Source organism: Ornithorhynchus anatinus, chromosome 3 (assembly GCF_004115215.2).
Source record: "Ornithorhynchus anatinus isolate Pmale09 chromosome 3, mOrnAna1.pri.v4, whole genome shotgun sequence".
NCBI classification, from domain to species: Eukaryota; Metazoa; Chordata; class Mammalia; order Monotremata; family Ornithorhynchidae; genus Ornithorhynchus; species Ornithorhynchus anatinus.
In genome coordinates, this window is record NC_041730.1 from 9,004,200 (window position 1) to 9,018,102 (window position 13,903).

A 13,903-nucleotide genomic window follows, 5' to 3' on the forward strand; every position below is an offset into this window, starting at 1 on the left:
CCCGCTCCCTAGACCGAGGGTCAGCACTGGTCACTGCTGTGCTTCTTGGGCCCAGAGTCGGCAAGGCCACAGCCCTGCTCCCAGACCTAAGCAGCGTGGCTCAGTGGAAAGAGCCTGGTCTTGGGAGGCAGAGGTCATGGGTTCGAACCCATCTCTGCTATTTGTCAGCTGCGTGACTGTGGGCAAGTCACTTAACTGCTCTGTGCCTCAATTCTCTCATCTGTAAAATGGGGATTAACTGTGAGCCTCACGTGGGACGACCTGATTACCTTGTATCTACCCCAGGGCTTAGAACAGTGCTCTGCACATAGTAAGCGCTCAACAGATACCAACATTATTATTATTATTATGGTTACCTAAGGTCAGTGCAGGCCATGGCCCTGCTCCCCAGGCCCAGGGCCAGCATGGGCCAGAGTCCTGCTCCTGCGCCCGGGGCCAGAACGCTCCTAGCTCTAGTCTCTCTTTTGGGGCCCAGTGGGCTCGGAAGCCACTGCCGCTCAGCGAGATCCTGCCAGGCAAGGGATCCTCCCCGCGATTGCCCCGCTCCGACAAGCCCAAATTTGGCCTCTACGTTCACCTGCCCGGGTCTCCAATCTGAGTGCCCAATCTACCCAGTTAGCACCTGCCTTAGCCCTACACTTTCCAACTCTAGGTCAACCCTATCCAACTTCTTAACGCCCCAACCCTTCCCCGCCCAGCCCGGGACTCGTTACCAAGAGAAAAGAGCCACTCTCAACACTCTCTCGGTTCTGGGCCGACCTTATGCCTGTTTTAAATGCAATTGGGAATGTTTCGGGGCCAGCTGAGATTGAGTGTCAGTGTCTGTACACTTGTTTCTTCACTTCCCGAAAGAGTCCACAAATACGTAGTGATTACACATGTATCTGTTCCGAATACATATGTGCTCATTCACTGATACTGAACTCATCCATGCCTACACCCACATACCGTGTAAACTCCCATGTGCATGCCTCCAAGATACATTCATGTATTTGAGTTTTATACCCACCTTTATACTTAATGCTCTCACACACAGCGTGGCCTAGTGGAAAGAGCACAGGCCCGGGAGCAAGGTCTGGGAGCGGGGCTGTGGCCTGCGCTGACCCTCGATCTGGGAGCAAGGCTGCAGTCCACACTGACCCTCGGTCCAGAAGCTGGGAAACTAATTCCAGCTCTATTTGTCTGCTGTGTTACCTTGGGCAAGTCACTTATCATCTCTGGGCCTCAGTTTCCTCATCTGTAAAATGGGGATTAGGACTGCGAGCCCCATATGAGACATGGACAGTGTCCAATCTGATTAACTTGTGTCTACTGTCCAATCTGATTAGCTTGTATCTACCCGAGGAACGGGCCTGACATTCATTCACTAGTATTTATTGAGCGCTTACTATGTGCAGAGCACCGTACTAAGCGCTTGGAATGGACGACTCGGCAACAGATAGAGACGATCCCCGCCCATCGACGGGCTTACAGTGTAATCGGCGTGAAGTTAGCACTGAACAGAAACCATTAAAACACACGCATGCACACATACACACACAAGAGCTATGTAGGTGGTCGTCATTACCCCAAACACACTCTCACAGTCCTTTTGGTTCCCCCTCCAGGCTGGGGCAGTCAGAGTTCGAAAGTTCACATTCATCACAGCACGTGGCTCCATTTCCCCGGCCACAACCTACGCTGGATACTGACCTTCATCCTGCTGTTTGTCCTGGTGTGCGAGATAGCCGAGGGCATTCTGTCTGATGGGTAAGTGGTCACTGAGCTCCTCCTGATAACGTGGGCTAATTTTAGCGAGTCGGGATATAGGAGGGGAGGGCCCCGGGACACCTCTGAGTCCGATCCCCTCCTCACGTTCCCGACCGGTCACCGGACGTATCCGACGGACTCGTTCTCCCCCCCGTGCCCGTCACCCAGACTTGCGGGTGGAGGCCCGGCCTGGGACCGGTCACAGCGGGTAGACTCACTCGAATCTGGGCTTTAATTTGAGCTTTTTTTATGGTTGGTCGCTGGATCGTCCGGACCGAGGAGCCTGGAGCCGGGTGGGATTGAGACCCTGCTCTTCCCTTGCTGCCGGAACATGTCGGGAGCCTTCTAGCTATACACAGCTATACTGTGCAGCTAGAGCTCATCGAAAAGACGCCACTGACGGCAGAGTTCCTCTGGGAGCGTGTGTGCGTGTGACTGAAAAGCCGTATGTGGGACCCAGAGGTCCGGCCACGTTACGTGCACAAAAAGACTGTCACTTGTTGTGGTGACGTGTTCGATGTTTGCGGTGCCTGGCAGTTTTCTGTGCGGCCGCGCTATGGCTCTGTCACCCAAAGGGATCGGCTAAGGCTTCTCCGGCATTTTTGGTAAATATCACTTTGGGCCCTATGTTGGTGATCGCAGCTTGGAGAAAACTAGGGAAAACTATAGCGTGGATCGAAGACTTCCCAGGCAGGAGCCCCGGCTGCCGCAGCTGACGCTCCTCTATCCCTGGGCAAGCGTGGGGCCTGTTTACTGGGTTCTAATCCCGGCTCTGCCACCCGTCCGCTGTGTGACCTTAGGCAAGTCACATCACTTCTCTGTGCCTCAGTTACCTCATCTGGGAAATAGGATAAGAGTGTGAGCCCCATGTGGGATGGGAACTGTGTCCGACCTGATTGACTTGTATCTGCCCCGGCACTTAGAACAGTGCTTGACACGTAGTAAGCACTTTACAAATGCCATAATGATAATTATTATTATTACTTATCGGTTAAATAGCAGGGCCAACCATCATGACACATCTTCCTCATTGCTGAGACAGTGGAAACTTTATGAATCCTACACACACACACACACACACACACACACACACACACACACTCTTATTCCCTCTGAGGGTCTTCAGCCCACACTGGGACAGAGTAGTCCTTCCCCTCTTATAGTAAGAACTGTGGTATTTGTTAAACGCTTACCATGTGCTAAGCACTGTACTAAGCACTGGAGTGGATATAAGCAAATTGTGTTGGACACAGTCCCTGTCCCAGGTGGGGCTCCTATCACCCTACTTGATGGGAAACAGAGAAGGAAACAGAACTTGATAGGGTGAAACAGAGAAGTCAAGCTTGAGACCAAATCTCCCAGCTGAATAATTGCGAAGCCCTCTCAGGACGGGAGTTGCTTCCTGATATCCCAGGCTCAGACCAAGATCCAACCGTACCCCATCCAACCACTTTTCCATCTCCCTTTCCCTGCCCTCTGCCAGTCTCCCTTTTTTTACAGTATCTGTAAAGTGATTACTATGTTCCCGGCAATGTACTAAGCACTAGGGTAGATATGACATAATCGGGTTGGACACAGTCCCTGTCCTGGTTAGGGCTCGCAATCTAAATCCCCATTTTCCAGATGAGGTAACCGAGACCCAGAGCACTTAAGTGACTTGTCCAGGGTCACGCAGCAGATGAGTGGTGGAGCTGGGATTTGAACCCAGGTCCTCGGACTCTCAGGCCCATGCTCTTTCCACTAGGCCACACTGCTTGCCCTTTCCTCCATCCCATTCCGAATCCAACAGGACAGAAAACGGATGAGAGATTATGGGGAGCAGAGGACCACCCTCCAAAAAATGGTTGATATACAGTGATTAAGTCTCCCTAGAGGTTCTCCCCCAACCCGCCGTCACTCATGATCTCTCAATAACATCTGAGCTTAGAGAGACGTGCCAGCTGCCAGCTTTCCTGTTTCCGGGCATACGAGCCCTCTCTTCCCCACAGTTTGTCGTGGGTACCGTCTGACTGATTCAGATCCTTTGATTCTTTTCAATGCCTCTGAAAACTCTCTGAAGCGAAGCCAGTTCTCCAAATGGGACAGAGAGCGTTCTGTTACATAATAAGAAGATCTATGCAGTAATGAAGGGAGAGGATGTGTTTGCGTGTGAGGATGTTGGGCATTTGTGTGTGTGTGTGTGAGGCCATAACGGGGAGAAAGTGATGTTTACGTGAATACACACCTAGAGCTGCCTCGCTCCGATTCTCCTTTCCTTGTAAATTTTCTTGTGAAGCCGGGGGAGGAAATCAGAGCGGTGTTCACTTTCCGCCCGCGTCAGCACCGGGGCCTAAGGACAGCAATAGACCAGAAAATCTGCCTAGCCGAGGATGGAGGATCCCCATCCCAAACTGCTCAGCTCTTCTGAAACACGATCCCCTTGACGTCCCCTCCCCGGCTTAGTCCAAGTGAGCCCGTGAATCGCGTCTGGTAGCTGGCAGACCCGCGTGAGAATGTCAGTGCTGATCTTGCAGGATCCTGGACGACCGGAGGCTTTCCATCTCATCTGAGCCGCAAACAACATCCTAAGTAACGCAGAATTGATTAAACCCATAGCTCTTCCTGCTCTCGATCTCGAGCCGTTTAGCCATCCAGTGTTATAGAACTTCATCCCTGTATTTTCAGTGGGCATTTCCTTATTTCCCAAGACCCCCATGCCTCGGTAATCCCATAAAAGAGCTCCTTGTACCCTAATCCCGGACTTGGGAAGCCTTGCACCAACCCCCCAGCTCTCTCCTTCCATCTCCCATGGAGAAGCAGCGTGGCTCAGTGGAAAGAGCACGGGCTTTGGAGTCAGGGCTCATGAGTTCGAATCCCAGCTCTGCCACTTGTCGGCTGTGTGACTGTGGGCAAGTCACTTAACTTCTCTGTGCCTCAGTTCCCTCATCTGTAAAATGGGGATCAAGACTGTGAGCCCCACGTGGGACAACCTGATTCCCCTATGTCTACCCCAGCGCTTAGAACAGTGCTCGGCACATAGTAAGCGCTTAACAAATACCAACATTATTATTATTATTATTATTATCTCCCTGCTCAAACCTCTCGTCTTCACCCTATCCAGCCCTTGTACCAAAATGCTTCGTGTACTACTACTACTAATAATTATCATTGTGGTATTTGTTAAGCGCTTACTATGTACCAAGCACTGAGGTGGAATATGGGCAAATCGGGTTGGACACCGTCCCCGTACCGCACTGGGCTCACGGTCTTAATCCCCATTTTGCAGATGAGGCACTTGAGGCACACATAGTGAAGTGGCTTGCCCAAGGTCTCAGAGCAGATACATGGTGGATCCAGGATTTGAACCTTCTGACTCCCAGGCCTGTGCTCTATCCTTCGATTGCTTCTAAGATTCTAGATTTCTAAGTGGGCCCTTCTTGCTCATCTTTGGTCCCTGGGAAAGGAGAAAGGGAGGACCTACCTTATATTTGGCAAGCGAGTGCCTTCTACCTGGAGAGAGAGCCTTGTATTCACAAATTGAGACCAAAACTCATCTCATACAGAAGCAGCCTCGGTTTTCATCGGACGCAGAGGAGATCTGCAACTAATTGATTTTGACATTGTTTTTTAGAGATTGGCTGAAAGTCACTTGCTTCTTATTATGCATACGAGGTGTCTTGAAGGGGGACTTCATTCTCCTCCCTGCCTTGTGATCGAACCTGAGCAATGTTTAACTGATGGCAGTTGCCCAGAGAGGCTAGCAACTCCTTGCTACCCCTTTAACCCTTTTCTTCCCCCTTAGACGGTAAGCCCTACATGGGACAGGGACTTTGACTGATCTGATTATCCTTTATCTACCGCAGAGTTTACTACAGTTTTTGGCACATAGAAAGCAGTTAGTGAATAACATAATTACCTTATCAAGGAAAATCTCTGACCGGTCCAGATTAATCGGAGACTAAAGCCGATTGACTGAAGACTCTCTCTTGTTGTAGGCCCTCTCTATCCAGTCAGGGATCTTCCCTCGAATCCCTGAGTGGCTGCCGTTTATTTTTCCAGTGCTTAGAACAGTGCTTGGCACATATTAAGTGCTTAACAAGTACCGTAATTATTATTATTATCATTTTATGGTTTTGTTAAGCACATGCATGCATACTATGTGTCAAGCACTGTTCTAAGTGCTGGGGTGGATACAGGTTTATCAGTTTGGACACAGACCCTGTCCCACATAGTGCTCACAAGTTGGAGATGTGGCAACTGAGTCATACAGTAATGAAGTGACTTATCCAAGGTCACACACAGCAAGCAATTGGCTGAACCGGGATTTAGAACTCAAGTCCTCTGAGCCTCAGGCCCATGCTCTTTCCACGAGGCCATGCCTCCGTATCCTTGAGGGGTTACAACTGTGGGTGAGATTTGGGCGATGGAAGGGAAACAGAAGTCCCCATCACTGCCAAGTACCCCCTCACCCTACCCATCAACTGGGGGTTCGGGAGAGATGGAAAGGTGGAGTTACCGTGTTGGAGAAGGCACGCTTCCCCTTCATACCATAATCATTATTATGCTGAAGCTATTTTAACCATCGGAAAAGATAAAGCAGTGGAGGGGGAGGAGGTGCTGAAGCAGGAATTGGACCACTGGTGCCATTTTGCCCATGACAACCCGTGTGCCTCTGCTAGTTCCTTTCCAGCACTTAGAACAGTGCTCGGCACATAGTAAGCGCTTTACAGATACCAACGTTATTAAAAGGAAGAGAAAGGAGAAAGAGGGAAGGGAAATAAAGCTGGAAGAATCTCACGATGGTCGTGAGAATTGTAGAGGAGACTGGCAAGAGAGGCCCATCTAGGAGAAGCTTCGGGCTTTTTAATGCACCTGGCTGAGAAGCTATGTGGCTTAGTGGAAAGAGCATGGGCCTGGGAGTCATGGGACCTGGGTTCTAATGCTGGTTCCTCCACTTGTCTGCTGTGTGATCTTGGGCAAGTCACTTAACTTATCTGTATCTCATCCTTAAAATGGGGATTAAGACTGTGAACCCCATGTGGAACTGGGATTGGGACCAACCTGATTGTCTTGTATCTACCTCAGCACTTAGTACAGTACCTGGAACATAGTAAGTGCTTCACAAATACCATTAAAAAAAAAAACTATAGGAATTTCCTAATCCCATGGTGGCCCCTTCTGTCTTGCATTTCCCCAGACCAGTGAGAGATAGGGGAAAAGAAAGGGCAGGGGGATTTAAGGTGGGCAGTGAGATCTGGACCTCGGCGCTCCATCCAGGCTGAATTGGGGGAATGAGGGGTTTGGGGGAGGCAGAGGAGGGAGCCCCTTGTCAGATCCCTGCTAAACTTGGCATCCTGGGATGTAGCTGAGTGCCAAACCATCTCCGAGGGGAGATGAGGAGGACAGGCTGGAGCGAACTGCAAGGGGAGGGATGGATGGTGGCAGGTGGTCAGTGGTGGGAAGAGAGGAGCGGAGTCTTTGGTTCCTTGACCCAGAGCTGAGTTACTTACCAGACCCTGTCACTAAACCTGTTTGGCCTGAAACCTGCTTATGGAACGATGCACCTGCTGCTTGCATCTGTGCAACTGCCACGTTGTTTGCCCAGTTGACCACCCAGACCCAGAGAAATAAATGAGCTTGGCCGCTGCCCCGTGGAGACAGCCGGGTCTGCTCAGTCATAAAGAAATGCCCGTGGGTGCGTGTTTTGTGTGTGTGTGTTTGTGTGTGTGCGGACTCGAGTTAACTTGGGTCGCCCTCACTGGCTTCAATCCCAGTGATTTAAGTATCTTGAGAAACAGAGAGATGAAGAGTGACAAATGAAATGTATGAAGAGTAAATCGTAAACCAATCTCTGAATGTTCACCAAGTCCATAGAAGACCGAGCAAGGGAAATGGACACAGAAGGTAACAGTAGTGCATATAAGGAAGACTTTTTGCTTCTGGAACAAGTTGCTGGTGCGAGTCCCCAGTCCCGGAGGGCATCTTCAGAAGAACTGGCATTTCACCTGCCCTGGATCTGCCTGGAGGCAGGAGGGTTGACCAGACAGCCCCTTGAATTTTCCTTCCTGTGCCAAGGTTCTATGGAAACCTACCGTTGACCATCCAATTAAATGTGTGTTCTCAGCCTCCATGGGAACTAGTGGGACACAGTTCGATTTCTCCAAGGGATTCCAAGCATCCTGTGGCCACTGGACTGTCAGTTCCTTGTGGGCAGGGGATCCTGTCTATTTACTCTCTTGTACTATACTCCTTCAAGCACTTAGTATAGTAAGCATTCAATAAATGCATGCCTAGTGGATAGAGCATGGGCCTGTGAGACAGAAGGACCTGGGTTCTAGTCCCCACTCTGACAGTTGTCTGCTGTGGAACCTTGGGCAAATCACTTCACTTCTCTGGGCCTCAGTTTCCTCTTCTGTAAAATGGGGACTAAGACTATGAGCCCCATGTAGGAAAGGGACTGTGTCCAACCCGATTTGCTTGTATCCACCCCAGCACTGAGTACAGTGCCTGACACATAGTAAGCGCTTAACAAATGCCACTTATTATTACTATTAATGTTTCTATTATTACCTTCTATCTATCCTGATGGTTAGAACAGTGACTAGCATGTAGTAAATGTGCTTAACAAATACCATTAAAAAAAATAGATCTATTGTCTTGTCTTATGCTGTCATATTGTCTCTGACCCATGGACACATCTCTCCCAGCATGGCCCACCTCCATCTGCAATCATTCTGGTAGTATATTCATAGAGTTTTCTTGGTAAAAATATGGAAGTGGTTTAGCGTTGCCTCCTTCCACGCAGTAAACTTGAGTCTCCGCCCTCGACTCTCTCTCCCAGGCTGCTGCTGCCAAGCCCAGGTGAGTTTTGACTTGTAGCGGATTGCTTTCCACTCTCTAGCTACTGCTCAAGCTAGGAGTGGAATGGGTAGGCCTCTGCTTGACTCTCCCTCAGGTAGTCGAGACTGGTAGAGGACTGGAAGCTCTCCGGGTGCGACCCTGAGAGATGAGATTGACTGTAGGAGAAGGAAACCTGGATTGAACTAATTCCCTCAAGCCTGTTCCACGTCTCCTCTCTTCCTGAACCCCCAGCTCATGGTTCCCAGGGAAACATCACTTCTCCTGGGTCAGGGGCTGGTGTGCCCTTTTTAACCACCCTTCCCCCCCTCAACTTCTTCCCTAGCACAAATAATGTCTGGACTGGATGGAATGTTGATCTGACCCAGTAATGGCCATTTCCACATTTTCATTATAACCCCTTCCGGATGCTGTGGGAACGTTGGCTGCGAAGGTGGAAAAAAATCAGTGTCCAAAAGCAGACAGACCCAACCTGACCAGTTTGTAAGAGAAAACCAGAGACGACGGAGAAAGGGGTGGTTTACCCCCGGCCGCATTTTAATCCTGGGTTAGCATGATGTTTTTTCCAGAGAGAAAACCGTCTTTTTACTTTGGTCAAATATGAAAAATCACTAAAAGGATATCCTGCTAGTGTGTAAGCTTCTCCAGGGCAGGGATTTGGGCTTCCACTCCACTTATCTAATATACTACTGTGTACACAGTAAATACTAAACACTAAACACAGGTGGTGGTTAGTAAATAATGAAGAATGAGGAATCAGATACTGTGTTTACAAGAAGAAGGAAATTACTGGAGCACAGTAATGCCTAACGAGCACTGCTGAACTGGATGTGGATAAGAATAATCATTTGGGTCTTTGTTGAGCATTTACTATGTGCTGAGCATTGTAGTAAGTGCTGGGGTAGGTGCAAGATAATTAGGTCAGGCACCATCCCTGCCACACATGGGGCTCACGGCCTAAGTAGGATGAGGAATGGGTATTGAATTCCTATTTTATAGATGAGGTGATGGAGGTTCAGAGAAGTTGTGACTTGGCCAAAGTCACACAGCAGGCAAGTGGTTGTCGTCTGAATCCTAGGATCATGCTATTTTCACTAGCCCGTGCTGCTTTATATTATCCTGTCCCCAAAGGATGGTGCATGTGTCTCTCCCTGCCTCCCATGTTGCACCCCCTGCCCCAGGGGGAACACGTCATATAGGGACAAGAGGGTGTGAATGGCAGTGAGCAAGCCACTAGCATGCGAATCAACTCCTCCACACAAGCTCTCCATCCTGAAGCTTCGTGACCAAACCAAGACTCAGATTTCATTTCTGATGGGAGAAGCCCTCATATTAAATCATCTCTCTCTCTCTCAGGGTGACCAACTCTCGCCATCTACACCTGTATATGCCAGCGGGAATGGCCTTCCTGGCCGCCATCACCTCCGTGGTCTACTATCACAACATCGAAACCTCCAATTTTCCCAAGCTCCTGATTGGTATGCTTCTCTGTTCTTGAACCTGGTGCTGAGGCTGGGTGATAGTAGCATTACAATTTAGAAGTAGTAGAATACGCAGGGGAGAATTAGACCCATTCCTTGAGCCCCGGAGGGGCTCACTATCTAGGAATAAAGGGGGGAAAGGAATTGGAAACAGACACAGCTGTGAATTGTCCTCTAGACTGTAAGCTTGTTGTGCGCAGGAAACATGTCTGCCAGCTCTGTTATGTTGTACTTTCCCAAGCGCTTGGTACAATATTCTGCACACCGTAAGCGCTCATTAAATATGACTGATTGTCACCTTGTATAGATGGTCTGAGCAGATTCTCTCGTAATGACTGTAATATTTTTGTAGCGCTTACTATGTGTCAAGCACCGCACTAAAATCCGGGGTAGAGACAAGGTAATCAGGTCCCACGGGGGCTCACAGTCAAAGTAGGAGGGAGAACAGGTATTGAATTTCCATTTTGCAGATGAGGGAACTAAACCCAGAGTAGGTAAGTGATGTTCTCCAGGGCACACAGCAGACAAGCGGTGGAGCTGGGATTAGAACCCAGCTCCTTTGACTCTTCCACTAGGTCATGCTGTTTCCCCCACACTGCTTCCCTCATGCCTATATTCCTTGTGCAGTGCCTTCACCTCTTCGTCCCTAGATTCCATGTATCCCGGCCCCACTCGGGTAATCACCATAATAATAGTAATTGTGGTATTTGTTCAGTGCTTACTATGTGCCAAGCACCGTTCTAATTATGGGGTCTTTACATTTCTATCAGATCATCCAGTCCCTCACCCAAATGGACCTCAAAATCTTAGGGGCAGCGAGGGGACGGTGGGGCGGAGAACTGCTATTAAGCCCCCATTTTACAGATGAGGAAATTATAGCCCAGAGAAGTGAAGTGATTTGCTCAAGGTCACACAGCAGGTAACTGGCAGAATCAGGATTAGAACTCCCAGTCTCGTGCTCTTTCCATTAAGTCACACCAAGCCTCTGGGTATTCCCTCTTTTTTTCCCCCAGTTCCCTTCCATGTAAGCTCCCCCTAGACTGTAAGTTCCTTGGGGGCAGGGAAGGTTTCTACCAACTCTTGTATTGTACTCTGGTACAGTGCTTGGCACATAGTAAGCGCTGAACAAATACCATTATGATAAGAGAAGCAGCGTGGCTCAGTGGAAAGAGCACGGGCTTGGGAGTCAGAGGTCATAGGTTCGAATCCCAGCTCCGCCACTTGTCAGCTGTATGACTGTGGGCAAGTCACTTAACTTCTTTGTGCCTCAGTTACCTCATCTGTAAAATGAGGATTAAGATGGTGAGCCTCATATGGGACAACCTGATTGCCCTGTATCTACCCCAGCGCTTAGAACAGTGCTCTGCACATAGTAAGCGCTTAACAAATACCAACATTATTATTATGTGCACCCAGTTCTCCTGCTCATTGTAAAACTAAGCAGCCTGGCCTAGCGAGAAGTGGCTACGTTGAAGTCGACCCAAAAACCTTGCAGGCTGGGTTCTTTCACTAGTGGGAATCAGAAGGATGTGGATTCTAATCCCAGCCCCACCACTCGTTTGTTGTGTGACCTTGGGCAAGCCACTTCAATTTTCCGGGCCTCAGGTCCCTCCTCTGTAAAATGGGGATTAAGACCTGTGCGGCCCACGTATTGCCATTGTTCTTGTCTGTCCGTCTCCCCTGATTAGACCGTAAGCCCGTCAAACGGCAGGGACCGTCTCTATCTGTTGCCGACTTGTTCATCCCAAGCGCTTAGTACAGTGCTCTGCACATAGTAAGCGCTCAATAAATACTATTGAATTGAATGAATGAATGAACAGGAACTCTGTCCAATGCGATTATCTCGTATCTACCCCAGCACTTAGAAGAGTGCCTGGTACATAGTAAACACTTAAAAAATACCACAGTTATTATTATTCTCTGACAAGTGTTCCTCAGAAGAAATGTGTTGTTATTTATTATGAATTATTGATTTATACTAATATGTCTGCCTCCCACTCTAAACTGGAAACTCACTATGGCGGGGAACATTTCTGCCCATTCTGTTGTACTGCTCTCTCCCAAGTGTGTAGTGCAGTGCTCTGCACACAGTAACGGCTCGATAAATACTACCGGTGACATAAATTCCAAATACGGTTATTTTACTCTGTTGTACTGTCTCAAGCACTTTATACAGAGAGGCAGCATGGCTTAGTGGAAAAGCCCGGGCTTGGGAGTCAGAGGTCGTGGGTTCTAATCCTGACTCCGCCACTTGTCGGTTGTGTGACTTTGGACAAGTCACTTAGCTTCTCTGTGCCTCAGTTACCTCATCTGTAAAATGGGGATTAAGACTGTGAGCCCCAAGTGGGACAACCTCATTACCGTGTATTTATCCCAGCGCTTAGAACAGTGCTTGGCACATAGTAAGCGCTTAACAAGTACCATTATTCTTCTTCTTATTATTTATACAGTGCTCTGCTCACAGTAAGTGCTCAATCAGTACGTTTGATCGATTGACTGCAAGTGAACCTAACTCTCCCAATTCTTTGGCTGGATTCTTTCCACCAGTTCACGCTGAAGGAGATGCAATTTCTTCTCACAAAGAGCTTATAATCAAAGACATTGTCAGTGTCGATTTATTTGTTCAATTGTAGTTATTGAGCACTTACTGTATGCAGAACACTGTACTAAACACTTCGGAGAGCACAATACAACAATAAACAGACATATTCCCTGCCCACAACCTGCTTATGGCAAACCCGACAGTGATACGGCACTGATACAGTGATCACTGACCGTGATACAGTGATATGGAGAAGCAGCGTGGCTCAGTGGAAAGAGCACAGGCTTTGGAGTCAGAGGTCATGGGTTCGAATCCCGGCTCTGCCACTTGTCAGCTGTGGGACTGTGGGCAAGTCACTAAAATTCTCTGTGTCTCAATTACCTCATCTGTAAAATGGGGATTAAGACTGTGAACCCCACGTGAGACAACCTGATTCCCCTGTGTCTAAGACCCCAGCGCTTAGAACAGTGCTCTGCACAGAGTAAGTGCTTAACAAATACCAACATTATCATAATTATTATTATTACGGCCAAGGCGAGACACTGACTCTTTCTTGCCTCTCTCCGGAGGAGCAGGAGGATCTGATCTCCGGACAGAGGCAGAGGGAAGCTTGAGTGGACTCTGGAGCCGAATCCCCGTCTGCCCTCCTCTTCTCATATGATCTTCCTCCTTCCTTCCCTTCCTCCCTCAGGGCCCAGAGATGTCATCAGTCAGGGCTGCTCCCAGCTGCTGCCCACAGAATAGTCTAGACACCCTTTCCCTTCCCTGAACCTGGCGAGAGAAAAATCCTAGATAAAACCCCTCAGTCATTAACCCCTAACTTAAATTCGGTCTCCTTGGCGGAATGGGCTAAATAATAATAATCATCGTAGTATTTGTTCAGAGCTTACTATGTGCCAGGCACTGAACTAAGCTCTGGGATGGATACAAGCAAATCGGGTTGGACACCGTCCCTGTCTCGTGCGGGGCTCACAGTCTCCATCCAGGTTTTACAGATGAGGTAACTGAGGCCCAGAGAAGTGAAGTGACTTGCCGTAGGTCACACAGCAGACAAGTGGTGGAGCTGGGATTAGAACCCCTGACCTTTTGACTCTCAGCCCTGTGCTCTACCCACTGCTTCTCAAGGAAATGGATGAAGGAAATCTATATGGAGGGAGCATAGGCCCCGATGGCCCCCTCTCTCTCTCCCACCCCACTGCTTCCCAGGCTGTGATTCGAGCCCAACATCTCGTTCCACCCTAGCTCACCAGGGCCTGGAATCGGAGAGTCCGGGCGGCTCGCCTGCTCCAGCCTG

The 13,903-nt window shown here is 49.1% G+C and overlaps 1 protein-coding gene and 1 non-coding gene across 8 annotated transcripts in view; one reads left to right on the forward strand and one right to left on the reverse strand.

Annotated features, from left to right (window-relative positions):
* The window catches only part of ABCC8 (ATP binding cassette subfamily C member 8), a 117,178-nt gene that overhangs the window by 2,083 nt on the left and 101,192 nt on the right, over window positions 1–13,903 (forward strand). For all 7 annotated transcript variants that reach the window (XM_029061019.2, XM_029061014.2, XM_039911373.1 and 4 more), the window contains exons 2-3: window positions 1,608–1,749; window positions 9,943–10,064. In XM_029061019.2, coding sequence (XP_028916852.1) covers window positions 1,608–1,749; window positions 9,943–10,064 — 264 coding nt within the window. The remainder of the gene's footprint in view (window positions 1–1,607; window positions 1,750–9,942; window positions 10,065–13,903) is intronic.
* Window positions 8,600–8,737, reverse strand: LOC114810414. The gene has a single exon (XR_003758114.1). It is a non-coding gene; the product is annotated as a small nucleolar RNA SNORA7 (small nucleolar RNA).